The sequence below is a fragment of the Hydra vulgaris genome, chromosome 14 (assembly GCF_038396675.1).
Source record: "Hydra vulgaris chromosome 14, alternate assembly HydraT2T_AEP".
NCBI classification, from domain to species: domain Eukaryota; kingdom Metazoa; phylum Cnidaria; class Hydrozoa; order Anthoathecata; family Hydridae; genus Hydra; species Hydra vulgaris.
The window spans coordinates 33,388,755-33,406,513 of NC_088933.1; the positions used below are offsets into that span (position 1 = coordinate 33,388,755).

At 25.9% G+C, this 17,759-nt stretch overlaps 1 protein-coding gene across 1 annotated transcript; it reads left to right on the forward strand.

Annotated features, from left to right (window-relative positions):
* The first annotated feature begins 342 nt into the window (after positions 1-342).
* On the forward strand, positions 343-2,201 carry LOC136091065 (uncharacterized). Its single transcript, XM_065818050.1, has 6 exons — positions 343-883; positions 1,018-1,226; positions 1,439-1,486; positions 1,577-1,666; positions 1,846-1,948; positions 2,023-2,201. Exons 1-6 carry the CDS (start codon positions 697-699, stop codon positions 2,199-2,201), a joined length of 816 nt encoding a protein of 271 aa, XP_065674122.1. The 5' UTR covers positions 343-696.
* Positions 2,202-17,759: the final 15,558 nt, after the last annotated feature.

The window sequence follows — 17,759 nt, forward strand, 5'->3', positions numbered from 1 at the left end:
TGTTTATTCCTTGTGAATATAGTATATTTTACATTATTCCATTTGCTTCTAATAAATTGTTTAGTTATTGATCAAAATACCAGAGTTATTTATATAAACTATTAGTTTTTGAACAGCATCAAATTTTGAACTGTTTAACAATTGAAGACATTTGCACTTTTAGCACTATAGTCTTCAATTTAAATCTTGAAAAATGACTTTTATCTAGTTTTTAAATTTTGTATTTAGTTTTAAAAAACAGTTTGTTACATAATTAGTTGTATAACCAATTTATATCAGTTGCGTAAAAGATGTTTAATTTTGTTATGAGTTTTTTAGTGTTATTTTTTTATCGGCATTCTTATGAATTTTATATCTATGTAATAAAGATATTTTTTATGAAATAATTATATATAGAAAAGTATGAGTTGTTTTACCTATTTTTTATTTACTTGATATTGTTAATTTATATTGCTATAGTCCTAGCAAGTATTGGGAATTTATATAGTTATTTTACTACTATTACTTATGCAAATTTTTTTTTATTGAATTATGGTAATTCTATTGTAAACATAGTGTCATCAGGGTGGCAAATACCCTGTAAATATTGTGCCAGCCCAAAACGATATTTACTGAAATTATCTTTCCTAATTCCTAGAGTTTTTTATAATATGCACAAATAGTTTATATTATTTATATTTTTTACAGTGTAAAGATATGTTTTATATTGTTCATTTCCTTAACGACAATACTGTGGAGTATGTTCCAAAGGAATGGCCTAATGGAAACAGCGAGTGTATGTGGCCAAAATGTAGCATGACTTCATTAAAAGGAATGCGCCGGAAGAGACAGATTCCCAATAAAGATTGGGAAAGATACAAAATACGAATTTTATCTACTGCAGGTAAACACACACATATGTGTGTGTGTTTGTGTGTGTGTTTGCGTTTAAGTTATACCTGGTTTATTAATATTACTTTAATGCACAATCAACTCACATTTTTGTTACTTTGTACTACTTTGACTACTTTGTTACAGACTGTGAGGAAAGAGCATTAGAAAAGTTAAAAATATCTGAAGAAACAAGTGATCTTGCTTCAGAATATGAAGGTAATTCATGTCGTAGGAAAACAACATCAAAACGATTATCCCCTTCATTATTTGCTTCTCAAATTCATGGCAATATGTCTAGTGAAGATGATTCTGATTTCAACATGCCTACATCTCTTCAGCAGGCTGTCATTTCTGTAAGCTTATAAAGTGACTTTATTAAAAACAAGTTTTTTTCATTAACTTGCTTACGTTAATGAAAAAAATGTTAAATAATTATTTTAAATGTGGAAACGAAAATATTTATTTAAACATGGCTTACTCTTGTTGATTACAATCAACAAATTTTTATTTTCTAAAAATAGATAAAGTTTTTCTAGACTTTAATAATTAGCATAAAATATTTTAGACATCAACACCAGGTAGCCAACCATTACTGCCAATACCACATCATGCTGTAAGTAATAAACATGTTGCTTGATAGCAATACTATAAGTTAAAATTTGTTAATGTTATTATTAGACATTTAAATTTGATATATGATTAGAATGTTTTTCGAGAGATACAACACCAAGAAAAATCTAGTCAAAGCTTTGTGTCATTACTAAATGATCCTAATGAAATACATTTACCTTCAGTAAGATTTTTGTAAATTTTATTTTAGTAATTATAAGTTTGCTGTTAAGTAGAATAATTATAATTGAAGATCATTAAATTTAAATATGCATAAATGAAATTAAACTAGAATTTTTTTAAAATTGTTTATGTTGATATACTAATAATATATTTTAAATATATTTTGTTGAGTTATATCAGGAGTTCTTGCCAATCCCATACACCAAAAATTCCACTAACACCCTTACACCAATCACACAGTCAATTGAATACCGATTGTCCTCCATTGAAAATTTACTTAAAGGTGAAAAATCTTTTTTAAGTACGTATATTAATTTGTCTATCTTTTAAATACTTATAACAGTTCGATTTGATTAGATGTAGTAATATCTGTAACGTCTGCGACAAAAGAGATTAAACATTTGATAGAGCGTATGCCAATTGGTCATACTGAAGAAAGTTTATTTACGAAATCAAGCAGCATAGAAGAGTTAGATGCTGTTTTGTTGCAATGCCAGGATAAAGAAATGGCCTCACTTTTTGCAAGTTTTACTTAAATATTATTGAAAAACTTTTTAATAAAAACTCCGGTTGCATCCATTGAAAAGTTAAAAATTCGAATATTTAACTTTTTTTTATATAATACAATTTTTTATATAATTTGAATTCATATATAAATTTTACTTTTTAGTAATCACTTATATATATTTATATATGTGTTTATACACCTTTGTGTACTTTTAAATTGTTTACTTTCTTTTTCTGAATGTAGATTAACTTGCTAGCAACAGCAGGTGGAAAGTATATATCTGATATGGTACGAAACATTTTGAATGTTTTCATGACTGATGAGTTACAGATGAGTTGTTGTCGTTCTGGGAAACGCTCAAACAAATATTCAATTGAGGCTTTTGTAAAGTTTATTGCAAGTAAGCAAAGTAGCTATTCCGTTAGAGTTAACCGTTTGTCAAGTACAAGTACTTATTGATAAAGTTGACATTAACCCTTAATAAATTAATTAATTTTTTGTATAATCGAAATAATAAATAATAATAAACTGATTTTAGTTGCTGTTCGAAGGCATTGCAAAAATGCTACAGACAAAGATGTCAATGAAGCCATCACCGCTTCACTGCATAACTCAGCAGATCGTGGTGGTAGACGTATGCATCGAGAGAAGAATGAATAAATAAATTTAATGAAAAGTTATTGTAAATAAATAAAATGTTTGTAAATAAATTTATAACAAAAAGCAAGAAGCATATTATTTTTCATATATATATATATATATATATATATATATATATATATATATATATATATATATATATATATATAGATATATATATATATATATATATATATATATATCAGATTTCATGTAAAAAGTTAGTGTACTTTCGTTCTGAAAGTGGTTTTGAGCGATATAAGTATTATTGCCACACGTGGGCCACTCCAACGCCATCCCATAATGAGGAGTGGTAAATATATGGCTAATATATACTTCCCACACGTGGGCCAGATGAACCTTTGCGCACAAATGAAGTGTGGCTTTCGTTCTTATTTAGTGTGGTTTTAGTGCTATAAGCATTAAACCCACATATGGCCCGCACTAAAGCCATCCCATAAAGAAGTGTGGTAATGATATGGCTAGCAAATGCTTCCCACGCGTGGGCCATTTGAACTTTTGCGCACAAATTAAGCGTGGCATTTGTTCTTATTTAGTGTGGTTTTAGTGCTATAAACATTAAAGCCACATATGGGACGCATCAGCGCCATCCCATAAAGGAGAGTGGGAAATATATGGTTAACATGCAATTGCCATATATGGCCCACGTTAAATTTTCTTGTCGGGATAAGACAATCGATTATTTAATGACTCTTCATTTTTAAGAAGATCAAAATATCGATGTTAGATATACTAGATTACTTTTTAAAAGAATTGAAGTATATATTTAAAATTTCAAAAAAACGACATAAAACAATAAGAACGTTGGTTTCATCCTACAGACGTTATTATTAATCAAAAACTGAGTTTATCGTTTCGAATTCCTTCTATTAATATTAAAAAAATGCCGTTGTCATGATGGTAAAAAAAAAATGTTAAAAAAGGTTTATGTAATGGAACTGCTGACGTTGTAACTTTAACAAAAAATAACGCTGTTTGGGTGATCATGAATGAAAAAGAAGTTAAAATTGAACCAGGTAAAGAAAAAGTTTTGAATAGCTCGCACACTATCGTAGCTTTGAGAAAAGTTCTACCTCTACAATTAGCCTTTTCGTTTATAGTTCACAAAGCTCAAGGAAGTACGAAGTAGAGAGCGGTACGAAGTAGAAATCGCTATATTACCTGTCTTTAACACGAGTTTTTATTTTATTTTTATTTTGTTATTTCACCTCCCCAAGGCCCAGAAGGCCACTATAGATGAGGAGGCTACTTAATTGTGGTTATAACCCTCTCTCAACTCTATAACTCCGAAACACGAACCTTGACGAACAAGGCCGCTGCGCGGAGAAACAAGATGAGCGCGGTACTACCAGGGACGTGGTAGGGATCGAACTCGGAACCTCTTGCTTATGAAGCGAGCGCTCTACCACTACACCACTACCGAGTTTGTAATATTAATGACGTTTATAATAATCATAAAAATAAAACAGAATTAAGAAAAATGTTTTAAACATAACGATTGATAAAGAAGTAAAAAAAGTTAATAAAAAATATATTTAAAAATTTTCAAGCCGGCATCTCTACGTTGTTTTAAGGTTGAAATTTGGTTGAAGTGTTGTTTCAACGTTGATCAACTACATCACAACGTTAGAACAACGTTACGGTATAAACATTGTTTATTTAACGTTAATTCAACGTTAAATAACGTTGACAAAAATACTTAAAAAACAACCCAAGCCGGCAAATAACGTTGAAATAACGTTGAACCTACGTTGAAACCTAACGTTGAATTTACGTTGATGTAAGGTTTAGAATGAAAGTTTTTTTTTAACGTTGATTTATCAACATTAAATCAACGTTAGGTTCAAACGTTATATCAACGCTGATTCGACGCAAAAAAGCGTTACATTAACGTTGAATTTACGTTAAAACAACGTTAAGAATGACGTTAAGACATTTTTTAACGTTGATTTATGAAAGTTAAACCGGCTGTTAAAAAACGTTTTGTAATCACAGAAACCGTTGATAAAAACTGAAATCATCATCAAAACGTAGTATGCATATCCAATAGTGCTTTTGCACTTCTCTATTACATTATTAAGGTACATTACAGATATTAAATCTACTTATAGTCTATACTTAGACTATTTAGAACTTTTTCAGTATAGTTTAGTTAAAATAGTATTATTAAAGCAAGAGATAAATTTTTTTTAATGAAAAATATGTTTAAATATTACATACAATTACATTTAATTGTAAAAGATCTATAATAATTGAATATAATCTAAATATAATTGAATAAAATCTACAAAAATTTATTTTCTTTTCCTTCACCTTTTTGAAAGAAAGCGTATTTTAGAAAATCAAACAATATTCCATTACCCGAGGTTTCTTTTGCCTAATTGAATACAATAGAAAAAGCTGTAAATAAAAAAAAATTATAAAAAAATCAAACAAGGCAAACTTGAAAAAATTATAATGAATGGAAAGGTGTTACAACTTATAAAGGTATTCCATTTACAAAGCCATATAAATTAATGCTTCTAAGAACATTTTTTCACCTTTGCCCTTCATATCCGTGGAGGCAATAAAACTTTTTCAAAACAAATCGGAATTTTCAAAAGGTAATTTAACTGTTAGACAGGGTCGTCCTGAAGTAGTCTCTCATTGGAAAGGGGAAAGGGATTGTGTGTATTTTTCGCCAACTAGAGAAACACGTACAAAAAAGGACCACAATATTTGCAATTAGCCAACTATAGTTCAAAACTTGCTAAATGTGTCAACTTAAATGCTTGTATGACACCTTTGAGGGGAAGGGGTTCTATTAGTTAAAAATCACTTAACAAATTTTTTTTTCATTTTACACTGAGTTTCATCAATAAAGACTCATCAAAAATGATGAGTTTTTATTGATGATACACAGTGTAAAAGCATTTCACACTGTGTTTTATCAATAAAGACTCATCAGAAATAATAAGTCTTCATTGATGAAACACAATGTAAAAGCATTTCTGATAAGTCTTTATTCATGAAACACAATGTAAAATAAAAAAAAATTTTGTTTCGTGATTTGATACTAATACATAACTGCTCTGCTCCTCTAAGAAAATTGAGCACTCAACTTTGTAGAACATATTTAAAAGTTGTTTATATATATATATATATATATATATATATATATATATATATAATTGATTTTTTGACGAGATTAAATAAAAATAACTACATGATCTTTTACTACTAAAAGTTTTATGCGTTTAGCTTGAAACTTTTAGTAGTAAAAAATTATGTATCATCAGGTAAAAAAATACATGTATTTTTTATTTTATTTTTTCTTGTCAAAAAATCAATTATATAGCCGGGTCAAATCATTAAATTTCAACCAATCGTCTGTGGGTCACCATATCTGATTTTCCTGATTTTTACATATTGTTATGTGCGTTATGTTGATATATATATATATATATATATATATATATATATATATATATATATATATATATATATATATATATATATATATATATACATATATATGTATTTATATATATATATATATATATATATATATATATATATATATATATATATATACATATATATATATATATATATATATATATATATATATATATATATATTTATATATATACATATATATATATATATATATATATATATATATATATATATATATATATATATATATGTATACATATATATATGTATACATATATATATATATATATATTATATATATATATATATATATATATATATATATATATATATATATATATATATATATATATATATATATATATATATATATGTACATATATATATATATATATATATATATATATATATATATATACATATATATATATATATATATATATATATATATATATATATATGTATATATATATATATATATATATATATACATATATATATATATATATATATATATATTTACCTATACACTTGATCAATGAACTACTGGAGGTCAGGTGCATTGCCACTTCATCTAATTCTTTGATAGCTGAACCTGTAAAATATATCAACTAGTTTATGGTATAAATTACAAAAACATTTTTAATTTTAGGTATAAAAATTAAAATTTATAAAATTAAAGCACATAAAACTAATACCTGTTTGGAAAACTGTCTTTGTTTATGGTTTTTTTTTCGTAAATAGACATTCTCATTATAACATTTTTTTGTTGTTGTTGTAAATTCAAAATTTTTAAAATTCTATTTGCTTCTTGTGGAATTGAAATAGTTATTTGAATAGTTAAATGAATAGTTATATATTTTGTATCAACAAAATAACTCTTCCTAACAAAATTATTTAAAAAATTGATAGTTGTAATATATTGATTTATTACCTGATAAGAATTTAGTTTTGGTTTGTGGAAATTTAAGCCAATTCTTCTCAGCATTTTAGTGCAGTTAATGCTTTGGTACCTGGAGGCCAATAAACAGTTTTATTATAAATCCAATTAGATGAAATTACACCTTCTTCTCCTTGTAAACCTTTATTACAAACAGCTCCTTTCCCAATACTTGATTTTGAAAATATAATATGAACTAATAAAAAAACAAAGGAACCATAATAAAAGTGTACTAACAGGCCAAGTTAAACTAGCTAAATCTTGACATTTTATAACCATGATACTTGCTAAACAATAAAATTAGTAGACATTATTAGCAAAGATAAGTTTTTCTTTATTTTATATAACTATTATGTTTTAAATTCACTTTTATGAATATATTTAGTACTCTATTAATATGCATTGTTCTGAATATATTATGTTTAAATAACTGAAAGCATCGAAGGAAAATAATAAAAGAGTGCCATGTTGCTAAAACATAGCTAACTACATAAGAGTAATACGAAATATTGAACAATAAGAGATAACATTCATTATTAATACAAAATATAATTTAAAGTTTATTATAAAATAACCCACAACAATAACTTAGTTTCATTGAAAAAATAAAAGCAACAAAAATTAAAAAAAAAACATCTCAAAAAATAATAAATTATTATACAAACAACTTTAAAGACTATATAATAATTTGTAACTTCTTTTTTACTCATATTCATCTGATAAACATTAATATTATTAGGAATTTTTAATACCACATCATTAGTATTTTTGTTTTTTTTAAAAATAAAAGTATTATATCAGTTAAGCTTTTCTTATTTTACTTAAAACATTAACCCAATCTTGCGTTTTTTCATAACTGAAATTTTTTTTGGTAATGTTGAATTAACACTGAAAACAAATTTTTAGTAGACAACAAAGAAAATATTGTAAATATATGTATATATATATATATATATATATATATATATATATATATATATATATATATATATATATATATATATATATATATATACATACATAAATATATACATAAATATATGCATAAATAAATATATGTAAATATTTATAACAATCAATCTAATTTCCTTTCTTTTTTGCCGCCTTTTCGAAATGGAGCATAGTAATAGAGCATTCAGTCGCTTTATCGTATTCAAGAGAAGAGGCTGTAAATAAAAATAAGTTTTATATATCTTATAAACGTATACCTTTCATAGCGCCATATAGTCTGGTAAACTTCTGTTAGTATAACAAGAAAAAAAAAATTAGTCCTGACCTGAATAACAAGTTAACACCAGGAACAACATCTTGTAAAAATTACCTAACCTCACACATAATGTATTATAATCATATTATTGAAAATAAAACTGTAGAATTTCATTATTCTACCAAATAAGAAGCCATTGTTCTAATATATACAGTTAATAAGTTTTGACACGAAGGTGTGGACATAACTATTATATAACTAACATAATATAACTATTTAATAAAATACTCATTGAAACTCACTCCTGATGATTGTGTTTTTTTCGTCATCTAGTATCTTGTCCACTTCAACAAATTTAGCTACCGACAAAATAAAACTTATTTGGCTTATAAATTTGCTATCATAATTAGGCTTGTCACTGTGTTTTGGGATTTCTTATATCAGTAAGAAAATATAACACTCTCTTTTGAAACTCTTTAACTTAAAATAGTTTCACAAAACAACTTTTGTTGAATATTTTTATAAACCTAATACAACTAAACAAAAATTCACTAAAAAATAAATAATAACGTACTGCCTTCAGCGATCGAGAATTTATCAATGTTATCTAATTTTGGTACTTTGTTTCCTTTTTTCTTATCCTCACTAAAAGATAAAAGAACTTTGCTTTAGGCTCCAAAATCCGTTAATTTTGAAAGCAAGTGTGGTGGTCAATACTGTTATTTTGGTCTTGAGACTGGTATACAAAAAGATGTTTCTGCTAATAGCATAAGGCTTCTGCTATCAGTATAGCTAACAGATTGTTTACTTATTCAGGTGAACAGCAGTGCTCTAATGCCATTTCGCCAGTTTATGATTAAAAGAAACATCGTTTTCTTCAATTTCTTCTCAGAAAACTACAGAGTTATTGTCACTTTGAGACAAATAATTATAAAGAATTTCTTCACTTTCATTATTGCTTTCCGAATTTTTGCTTTCTTCTACATAACTGATATTTTGTGTAAATTTTGAATCGTCATTATTTTATTCGACTTTCTCTTCTTCACTACTAGAAGATGATTCTGCCAGAGCTAGAACATAAGAGTGAAATTTTTGCCAGTTTCCTTAATAAGCCATTAATTTATTTTATGTCGTAAGAAAAAGTAGAATATTTGAATATTAAATAAACCGTTTTTGAAAATTCAAAAATCAAAATTTTACACATAAACACCCTCTGTTTTGTACATTATACTAAAAGATTGCTTTATTACTTTTCGCTTTAACTGTTTTAACTTTAAGCACCAAGTCAACTGACGGTTTTTTTATAATTAAGTTTTTTTGTCAACGTTGATTTATTGTTGAAACAACATTAAAAATAAACAAAGTTTAAATCGTAACGTTGTTTTAACGATGAGACAACGTTGAAACAACGCTCCAACCAAATTTAAACCTTGAAACAACGTAGAAATGCCGGCTGGGACCTTATGTAATTGTTTTTTAGCATTAAATGCATTCTGTCTGGACTTTCTTCACGTTGTTCCAGCGAAATAATTCGTGATGCTTGCTTTAAGTAATGTCCATGTATCGGTCAATGACATCATGGGTGTTAGACTCCTATACGACCGCAGCTGCAACAAAAAGTTTTTATAAATATAATAATAGTAATTCTGCAAATATTAATAAACATTCTACATAAGGATAAAACTAGTTACAATATTTTAACTTAGAACACGGCATTATTGCCGTGTTCGAATGCATAAATGTTAAAAAGATAGAAGGCTCAGACAATCAATAATAACTAAATAGTAAATAATAACAAAAAATAACAATACATTAATTTATTAAAAATACCTATCATTGGTTTGTATAAGATGGTTCGGTTGAAAGGACGCCTTCCTTTGTTTCCAGCTTTATTAAATTTCGCTTGAATTTGCCTATGTGATACTTCGTTCAAGCATTTCTTTACTAATTGAGACGATGTAATACCCTCAGTTTTTACAAACGTTGGATCTATATAAACAATATCAAAGTTTTCTGATAACCAGAATTTATGTTTCACAATAGATAAATCTTAACCTTATCATTACGTTGCACTAAAAGTATGTAAAAAAAATTTGGAAATTGCACACACTATAGTTTAATAAAGGATCCTAATCTTTTATAAAAGACCGTTAACATTTTTTCTCCAAATATATGGCAGAGAGTGTATTTTAAGTGTGGTAGTTAGACTTCAATAGTAGCGTTTGATTAATAACTATCAAAAAGGACTCAAAAATATTAATTACCATTAACTCAAATTCACTTTTTTCACCTAATTTTCTCTCTAGCTGATTCTTTTATGGAATTGCACTTCTTAATATAGAAAGACGAATCATTTGACTCAGTTCTCTGTTCAAGTTGATCAATAGCAGCAACGATATTAGCTTGTGATGTTTTAATATCGGCCATTTCTATGAAGAAAGCGTATTGCTAACCTATGATACACCAATACCTAGAAGCTACACATACAAAATAATTTTAAAACATCGTTTAATAATGGAATTAACTTAATTAAAACAATATTTAACAAGTTATAGTTTTTAAAAAAAATAAAAGTCAGTATTATTCCCTTGAAAACAAGTATAATAAGGCAACAATTTATGATCAAATTGTTGCCCTGTATTCAATCTTTGGGAGAGTAAACAAAAAGTGGTAACAAAAATATTCATATGTTATGTAATTTATTTTTTAATATACTATAGCCTTTTAAAATAGTTTTAAATAGAAGAAAATCTTGTAGATTTTCTTCCTATTGCCATTTTTTGACAAAATGGCTAACAAGCTACATATTACTTAGGGTGATTGGGTCATGGGTCATTAAAGTCTTTGACAGAACTTATAAAGGAATAGGTGTGTCAAGCCAAATTTTGGTAAAGGTACGTCATTTTTTAAGCAATTTAAAGACGTAAAAAATTTGTTAGTTTCTTTTGTCTACCTATATTTTTTAAATTTTTAGAAGTATATTTAAATATATATTTAGCGTATGCTGCTAACAATTTAGATAATATAAGCAAACAAATTAATATAACTTTTTTTTTACGCTTTAAATATGACAAGTTTTTACCAACGTTTTATTGACATTCATAAAACGTCACACAAACACCATGGACGGATAAACTTGTAAAAAACGTGTATTAACCGTGCATAAGACGTTGCGTACCCACTGGGAAGAAGCGAAGGAGAAAAACTCGAGAAAAATAATGGCAATTCAAAATTCATACAAAACATCAGTCAAGTAGAAAAAGACATTCGAAAAGCGATTATAAAATTGAAGAATTTCTTTATGATTATTTTTCTCAAAGTGACAATGACGCAAAGAAATTGGAAAAAAGATGTTTGTCTTAATTGTAAACTGGCGAAATAGCAGTCGTGCACAGCTGTTAACGTAAATGTGTTAACGAGCTGTTAGCTGAACTGATAGCAGAGGCTTTTTGTATACCAGTCTCAAGACCAAAGTAACAGTCTCCAATATTAGTAACTGTCATTAACTGATTTTAGAGACAGAAACAAAGTTCTTTTATCTTCAATGAGGACAAGAAAAAAAAAACAATGTACCAAAATTAGGTAAGGTGTATAAGTTCTCAATGGCTGAAGGCAGTGTGTTGTTTATCATTTTTTAGTGAATTTTAATTTAAATTTATTAGGTTTGTAAAAATATAAAACAAAAGTTATTTTATGAAACTATTTTAATTTATAGAGTTTCAAAAGAGAGTGTTATATTTACTTACTGATATAACAAATAAGCTACGAAGCCAAAACACAGTGACCTAGTCTGCTTGTAATAGTGAATTTAAAAGCCAAAAAAATTTTATTTTATCAGAGGCTAAATTGAATAAATTTTAAAATTTTATTTTATCAGAGGATGAACTGAATTTGATGAAAATATTAAATGACAAAAAAAACACAATGATCATGGCTGACATTTAATAAATACCTTATTAAATAATTATATCTTTTACTTTCAGATCTTTTTTTAATTTTATGCCCACAGCATTATGTCAAAACTTATAAAAAATTGAAACTGTATATTTTAAAACAATGGCTTCTTATTTAGTAGTATATATGGTTTCTTATTAAGCACTATATAACTTCAATGGTTTAAGAGTAGTAAATGTTTAATGTCCACAGGTTTGTTTTCATTATTATGATATTATGATATAATACATTATGAGTGAGGATGGACAATTTTTACAACCAGATGCCATTCCTTGTATTAACTTATAATTTAGATCAAGACTGATTACTTTTATCTTAGTAATCTTCAAGAAGAAAACCAAATTTCTAAGGTCCTCCTACTATAAATTTGAGAGTTTTATATCCAAGCTTTCCTTCTCCAGGATAAGTCTTAGGATTTGCTAAAAAAATGTCTGTTCTAATATAGGATCAATTTAATGTCATGACTCGGACAATATAAAAACAAACAACATTTTTGTATTGCTTTAGAGCAGGACTAAAGTTATAAACAAATTTTAGCGGAACATATAAAGCGATTTTGATTAAATGCAATTTTTATAAGTCACTTAAGAATGTATGATTATTTGTATAAAGATAATTAGAATTTTAAACGATAATATTAGCTTGACATGTTTTTTTTAGTTCAATCAATTACAATTAATTGGTAAAATTATCTTTAAAAGCCAGAATTCACAAAATAATGCTGAGGAAATCAAAATAACTTCTCTTTATTGATAATTTTTAACGATTAACTTATTTAGAAAAAAATTTGTTTGATAATTTATTCTATTTAAGTATTTAAAAAAATATTTGCTTTCACATAATTAACTTTAGTTTTCTTATCTATTAAAATTTAGAATATTTTCCTTCAAATTTATGGCCTTCAAGAATATAAAGGAAAAAGATAGAAAAATATGCTTTACAAGCACTAATTTATATAGTGTTGTATAAGGTATACCTTTTAAGATATATTAAACTTTTTCATTTTTATTTAGAGCTTCTCCTATTAAATACGATGGAGCAACTGAAACTTAAATTGATGGCATTTTGTCTGACTCCTTAAATTACGCTCCATTTTGAAATGGTGGCGGATAAGAAAAGAAATTAGATTGGTTGTTTTAAATATTTACATATATTTCAATGAAGAACTATTTTCTTGTTGACTACTAATATTTTGCTATTGGTGTTAATTAACAACACCAAAAAAAAATTCAATTATGAATAAAACCTAGGATCGAGTTAATCTTTTAGGTAAAATAAGAAAGCCAAACTGGCATAATATATTTATTTTTAATAAAAACGATGTGATGTAAAAAATTGGTATAAATATAATGTATTTTATATAAAGATGAGTAAAAAATAAGTTTCATGTTAGTTTTTTGGTTTTTTAGTTTGTTTGGATGATAATTTATTATTTATTGAGATTTTATTCTTTTTTAATTTTTATTGCTTTTATATTATTAGTCAAACTTAGATATTGTTGTGTGATGATTTGTAATATACCTTAGATTATATTTAATATTAATAAAGAATATTCACTAAGTTTGTTTATTATTCTATATTTCTCTTATGTAGATATTCGTATTTTAGCAACCTAGGATACTTTAATTAATTTCATTAGTTACATTGAGTTATTTGAACATAATACATTTAGAACTCTACATAATAATGCAACAATAAATATATAAATGAAAATGAGTTTAAAATTAAATAAGCTTATAAAATAAGAAAATCTTATCTTTGCCAATAATGTCTATTAATGTTATTGTTTAACAAGTATCGTGGTTACAAAATCTCAAGATTTAGCTAGCTTAACTAGGCCTATTAGAACATTTATACCATGGTTTCTTCATTTTATTATTAGTTCATATAATATTTTCAAAATCAAATATGTAGAAAGGAGTTGTTTGGAATGAAGATTTATAGAGAGAAAAAGGTGTAATTCCATCTAAATGGATTAGTGATAAAACTGTATATTGGCCTCCAGAAACCAAAACATTGGCTGCACTATAATATCTAGAAGAATTAACTTAGGTTTCCACAAATAAAAACTAGTTTCTCTTTAGGTATTACATCTATATATTACAATTGATATTTTAAAAATAATGTGGTAAAAGTTCCGAAGAAAGCAAACAGGATGGTGAAAAATTTTAAATTACAACTACAAAAAAATAATGTGATAATGAAAATGTCTACTTACAAAAAAAAAACATAAATAAAGACAGTTTTATGATTTTACCCCAAATTTTATGTGCTTGGACTATATAAATTTCAATTTTTATACCTAAAACAATAATGCTTTGATAATTTTAAATATAAATTTGCAATTATATTATAAATGTTCAGATATCAAAGATTTAGACAAAGTGTTAATGCATCTGACCTTCAGTTGTTTATTGATCAAATCTGTAGGCAAATATATATATATATATATATATATATATATATATATATATATATATATATATATATATATATATATATATATATATATATATATATATATATATATATACATATATATCTTTTTTTTTAAATTTTGCATCCAGGTTTCCACTTAAGTGGTTTTTTCTACAACATAATATATTTCCACAAACATAATATTAGAATTAATTCATATTTTTTTGCAGATAAATCAGTTACAATTAGATGGTGGAACGTCTTCAAATGATAGATTATACAAAATGATGCATTTTGTATAATCTATTTTTACAGAATATAAAAAATGAGGTAATCAAGAACAGTATTGGACTCTTACATCATTTATAATCAGGGTGACCACTGCTCGTCTAAAATCCTCTAAAGTCCTCCTTCTGCAAAAACTACGTCTAACACCCTCCATTAGCCTCAAAAATATTTAAACTTTGATTAAAGCTCCACTTTAATTCCTCTTTTTTATTTCTTAATAGAAGTAAAATGTTCAAAATACTCAATCTTGGTCTGCTATGCATATTTATATTTCAATGTTAAAATAGTTTAATATTTTGAATAATAATAATTTTCAAAAGAGGTTGTTTCATTTAAATTAAATATTTTAAAAAGTTCACAGTAGTCATCAACAGCAGGGCCCTCCCTAACAAAGTATAGGGGTATTCCACCACGCCGAAATCTGCCATATAAACATTTAAGTTGAGACCTTTAGCAAGTTTTAGACTATTGTTGGTAAATTTCAAATATTGAGTATTAAATATGTGTGTCTCTAATTGGCATATAATACATACGACAAACCCCTCCCCAGTTAGAGACCACATCTGGACGGCTATGTCTAACAGCTAAATCATCATTTAAAAATTTAGAATGTTTTTAAAATTTTTTTTGGCCTCCATGGATATGAAAGGAAACGGTGAAAAGATATATTTAAGAACACTAGTTATATGGCGTTCTGAAAGGTACACCTTTATAAATTGAAACACTTTTCTATTCATTATATTTATTTCAAGTCTGCCTAGTTTTAGTTTTTTTAACATATTTTTTTTATTTACAGCTTCTTTAATTGTATTCAATGGAGCAAAGAAATCTCGGTTAATGAAATATTGTTTGACTTTCTAAAATACGTTCCATTTCATAATGGTGATGGAAAATAGGAGAAGTTTGTGTAGATTTTATTTAGTTATATGTAAACATATGTAATATTTAAAAATATGTTTCAATAAAACAAGTGTTATCTCTTTCTTTATTCTAACTATTTTAACTAAACTGAAAAAGTCTAAGTACAGGCTATGAGTAGATTTAATTTCCATAATATACATTGATAATGTAATAGAGATTTACAACAACACTATTGGACATGCATAATCAGTTTTAATGGTGATAGTGCAGTTTTTATTAACGGTTTTTGTGATTACGAAACGTTTTTTAATAGTCGGTTTTACATTGATAAATCAACGTTAAAAAACAGTTATTTTAAACGTTGTTTTAGCTTAAATTCAACATTATTTTAATATTTTTTTTCGTCGAATCACCGTTGATGTGTCTTTAACCTAACATTGATTTAACGTTGATATATCAACGTTAAAAATACTTCCATTCTAAACGTTCAGTCAATGTAAACTCAGCGGTTGGTTTTAACGTTAGTTCATTGTTATTTCAACGTTGTTTGCCGGCTTATTTGTATAGTTTTCTTATAGTTTTGTTAATAAAAAAAATGAATTTTAATTACTATTGCAGCAAGGAGAAAATTATTACTGTAACTTTATACGGAGAACTGTATTATTATATTTAAGACATATATAAAGATGAAGATGTTATTAAAGAACTATAAATAAATCATCAAATTCAAAGACCTGAAGAAGTTATTTATCATATTGAACAAAAACTGTAGAAGATTTGGAAATCGAAATAAAAAATGCTTTAACTTTCGTCGACTTGCTTTAAAAATTTTTAATTGGATATAGTGTTGTAACTCTATGCGCAAAATTGATAGAGGACGGATTTATTCTTCTATTTATTTTATCAAACCCTAAAAAGGTTTAGTAAACTTACGTTTTTTCAAGATAGTAACATTCGTGCAGTTTTTATAATTTCTGAAATTGGTAGTGGACGGAAGGTTATACGTCTATGTAACTTTAAAGTGAAATCGTTAAGTAATTTTACAAAAAAACAATGATGAAATTAGGAAATTTTGAATTGTCTGGTTACAATAAAAAAGCAAATATGACGTCTTAAGATTTATTCAAGAATGATAAACAAAAAACGAAAGAGAAAAAAGCGATATAAAAAGCAAAAAATAAATATGAATTGAAACAAAAAAAACGAAAGAGAATAAAAACAATGTAAAAAAAAGCAATAGGAAAAAGTGATACAACATTACCAATAACACAAAATCAAAATTATTGACAAAAAAATACAAAAAATATAAAAGAAGAAAATGTCGACAAATGGTTTGGAAAATGGTATAGATCTCACTCTCTTACGCAATCGAAAAAAATCTCGAAAAGTAGTTTGTTAAAAGTATTATCTTTTGAGCAAAAAAAAAATTTCAATAATTGCACAAACATTCCATTCGCTCGCAAATGGAATGTTTGTACAATTAAAGAATGGAATAAAAAGATTTTTGAAAAAATAATGAAGATTTATATTTTAAAGAAAATATTTTACTTTTTAAAAGTCAAAACGAAAATTATATCAAATTATGTAGAAATACCTTACAATCGCCTAAATAATAATGTAAAAATATGTCTTTTCAAAACTTGTTAGATTTATGTCAAATTTTTCATACGAAAGTACTTTTGATCATATAAACATAAAAGTTTTTCAATGAATAAAAAAAAGTTAAAATGTTTGCTGCTACATTCTAAATTAAAATCAAAATATAAAAGTTTAGTTACTGCGTTATTAAAAGTAGTATACGAAAGCGCAAACATTACTAA

What these genes read in the sequence shown, in the direction of transcription:
- LOC136091065 (XM_065818050.1), top strand. Translation starts at nt 697, where the DNA reads ATGTTTTATATTGTTCATTTCCTTAACGACAATACTGTGGAGTATGTT. An exon ending in ACGAATTTTATCTACTGCAG is followed by an intron (nt 884 to 1,017) that starts GTAAACACACAC and finishes ACTTTGTTACAG; the next exon opens with ACTGTGAGGAAAGAGCATTA. An exon ending in TGCCAATACCACATCATGCT is followed by an intron (nt 1,487 to 1,576) that starts GTAAGTAATAAA and finishes ATATATGATTAG; the next exon opens with AATGTTTTTCGAGAGATACA.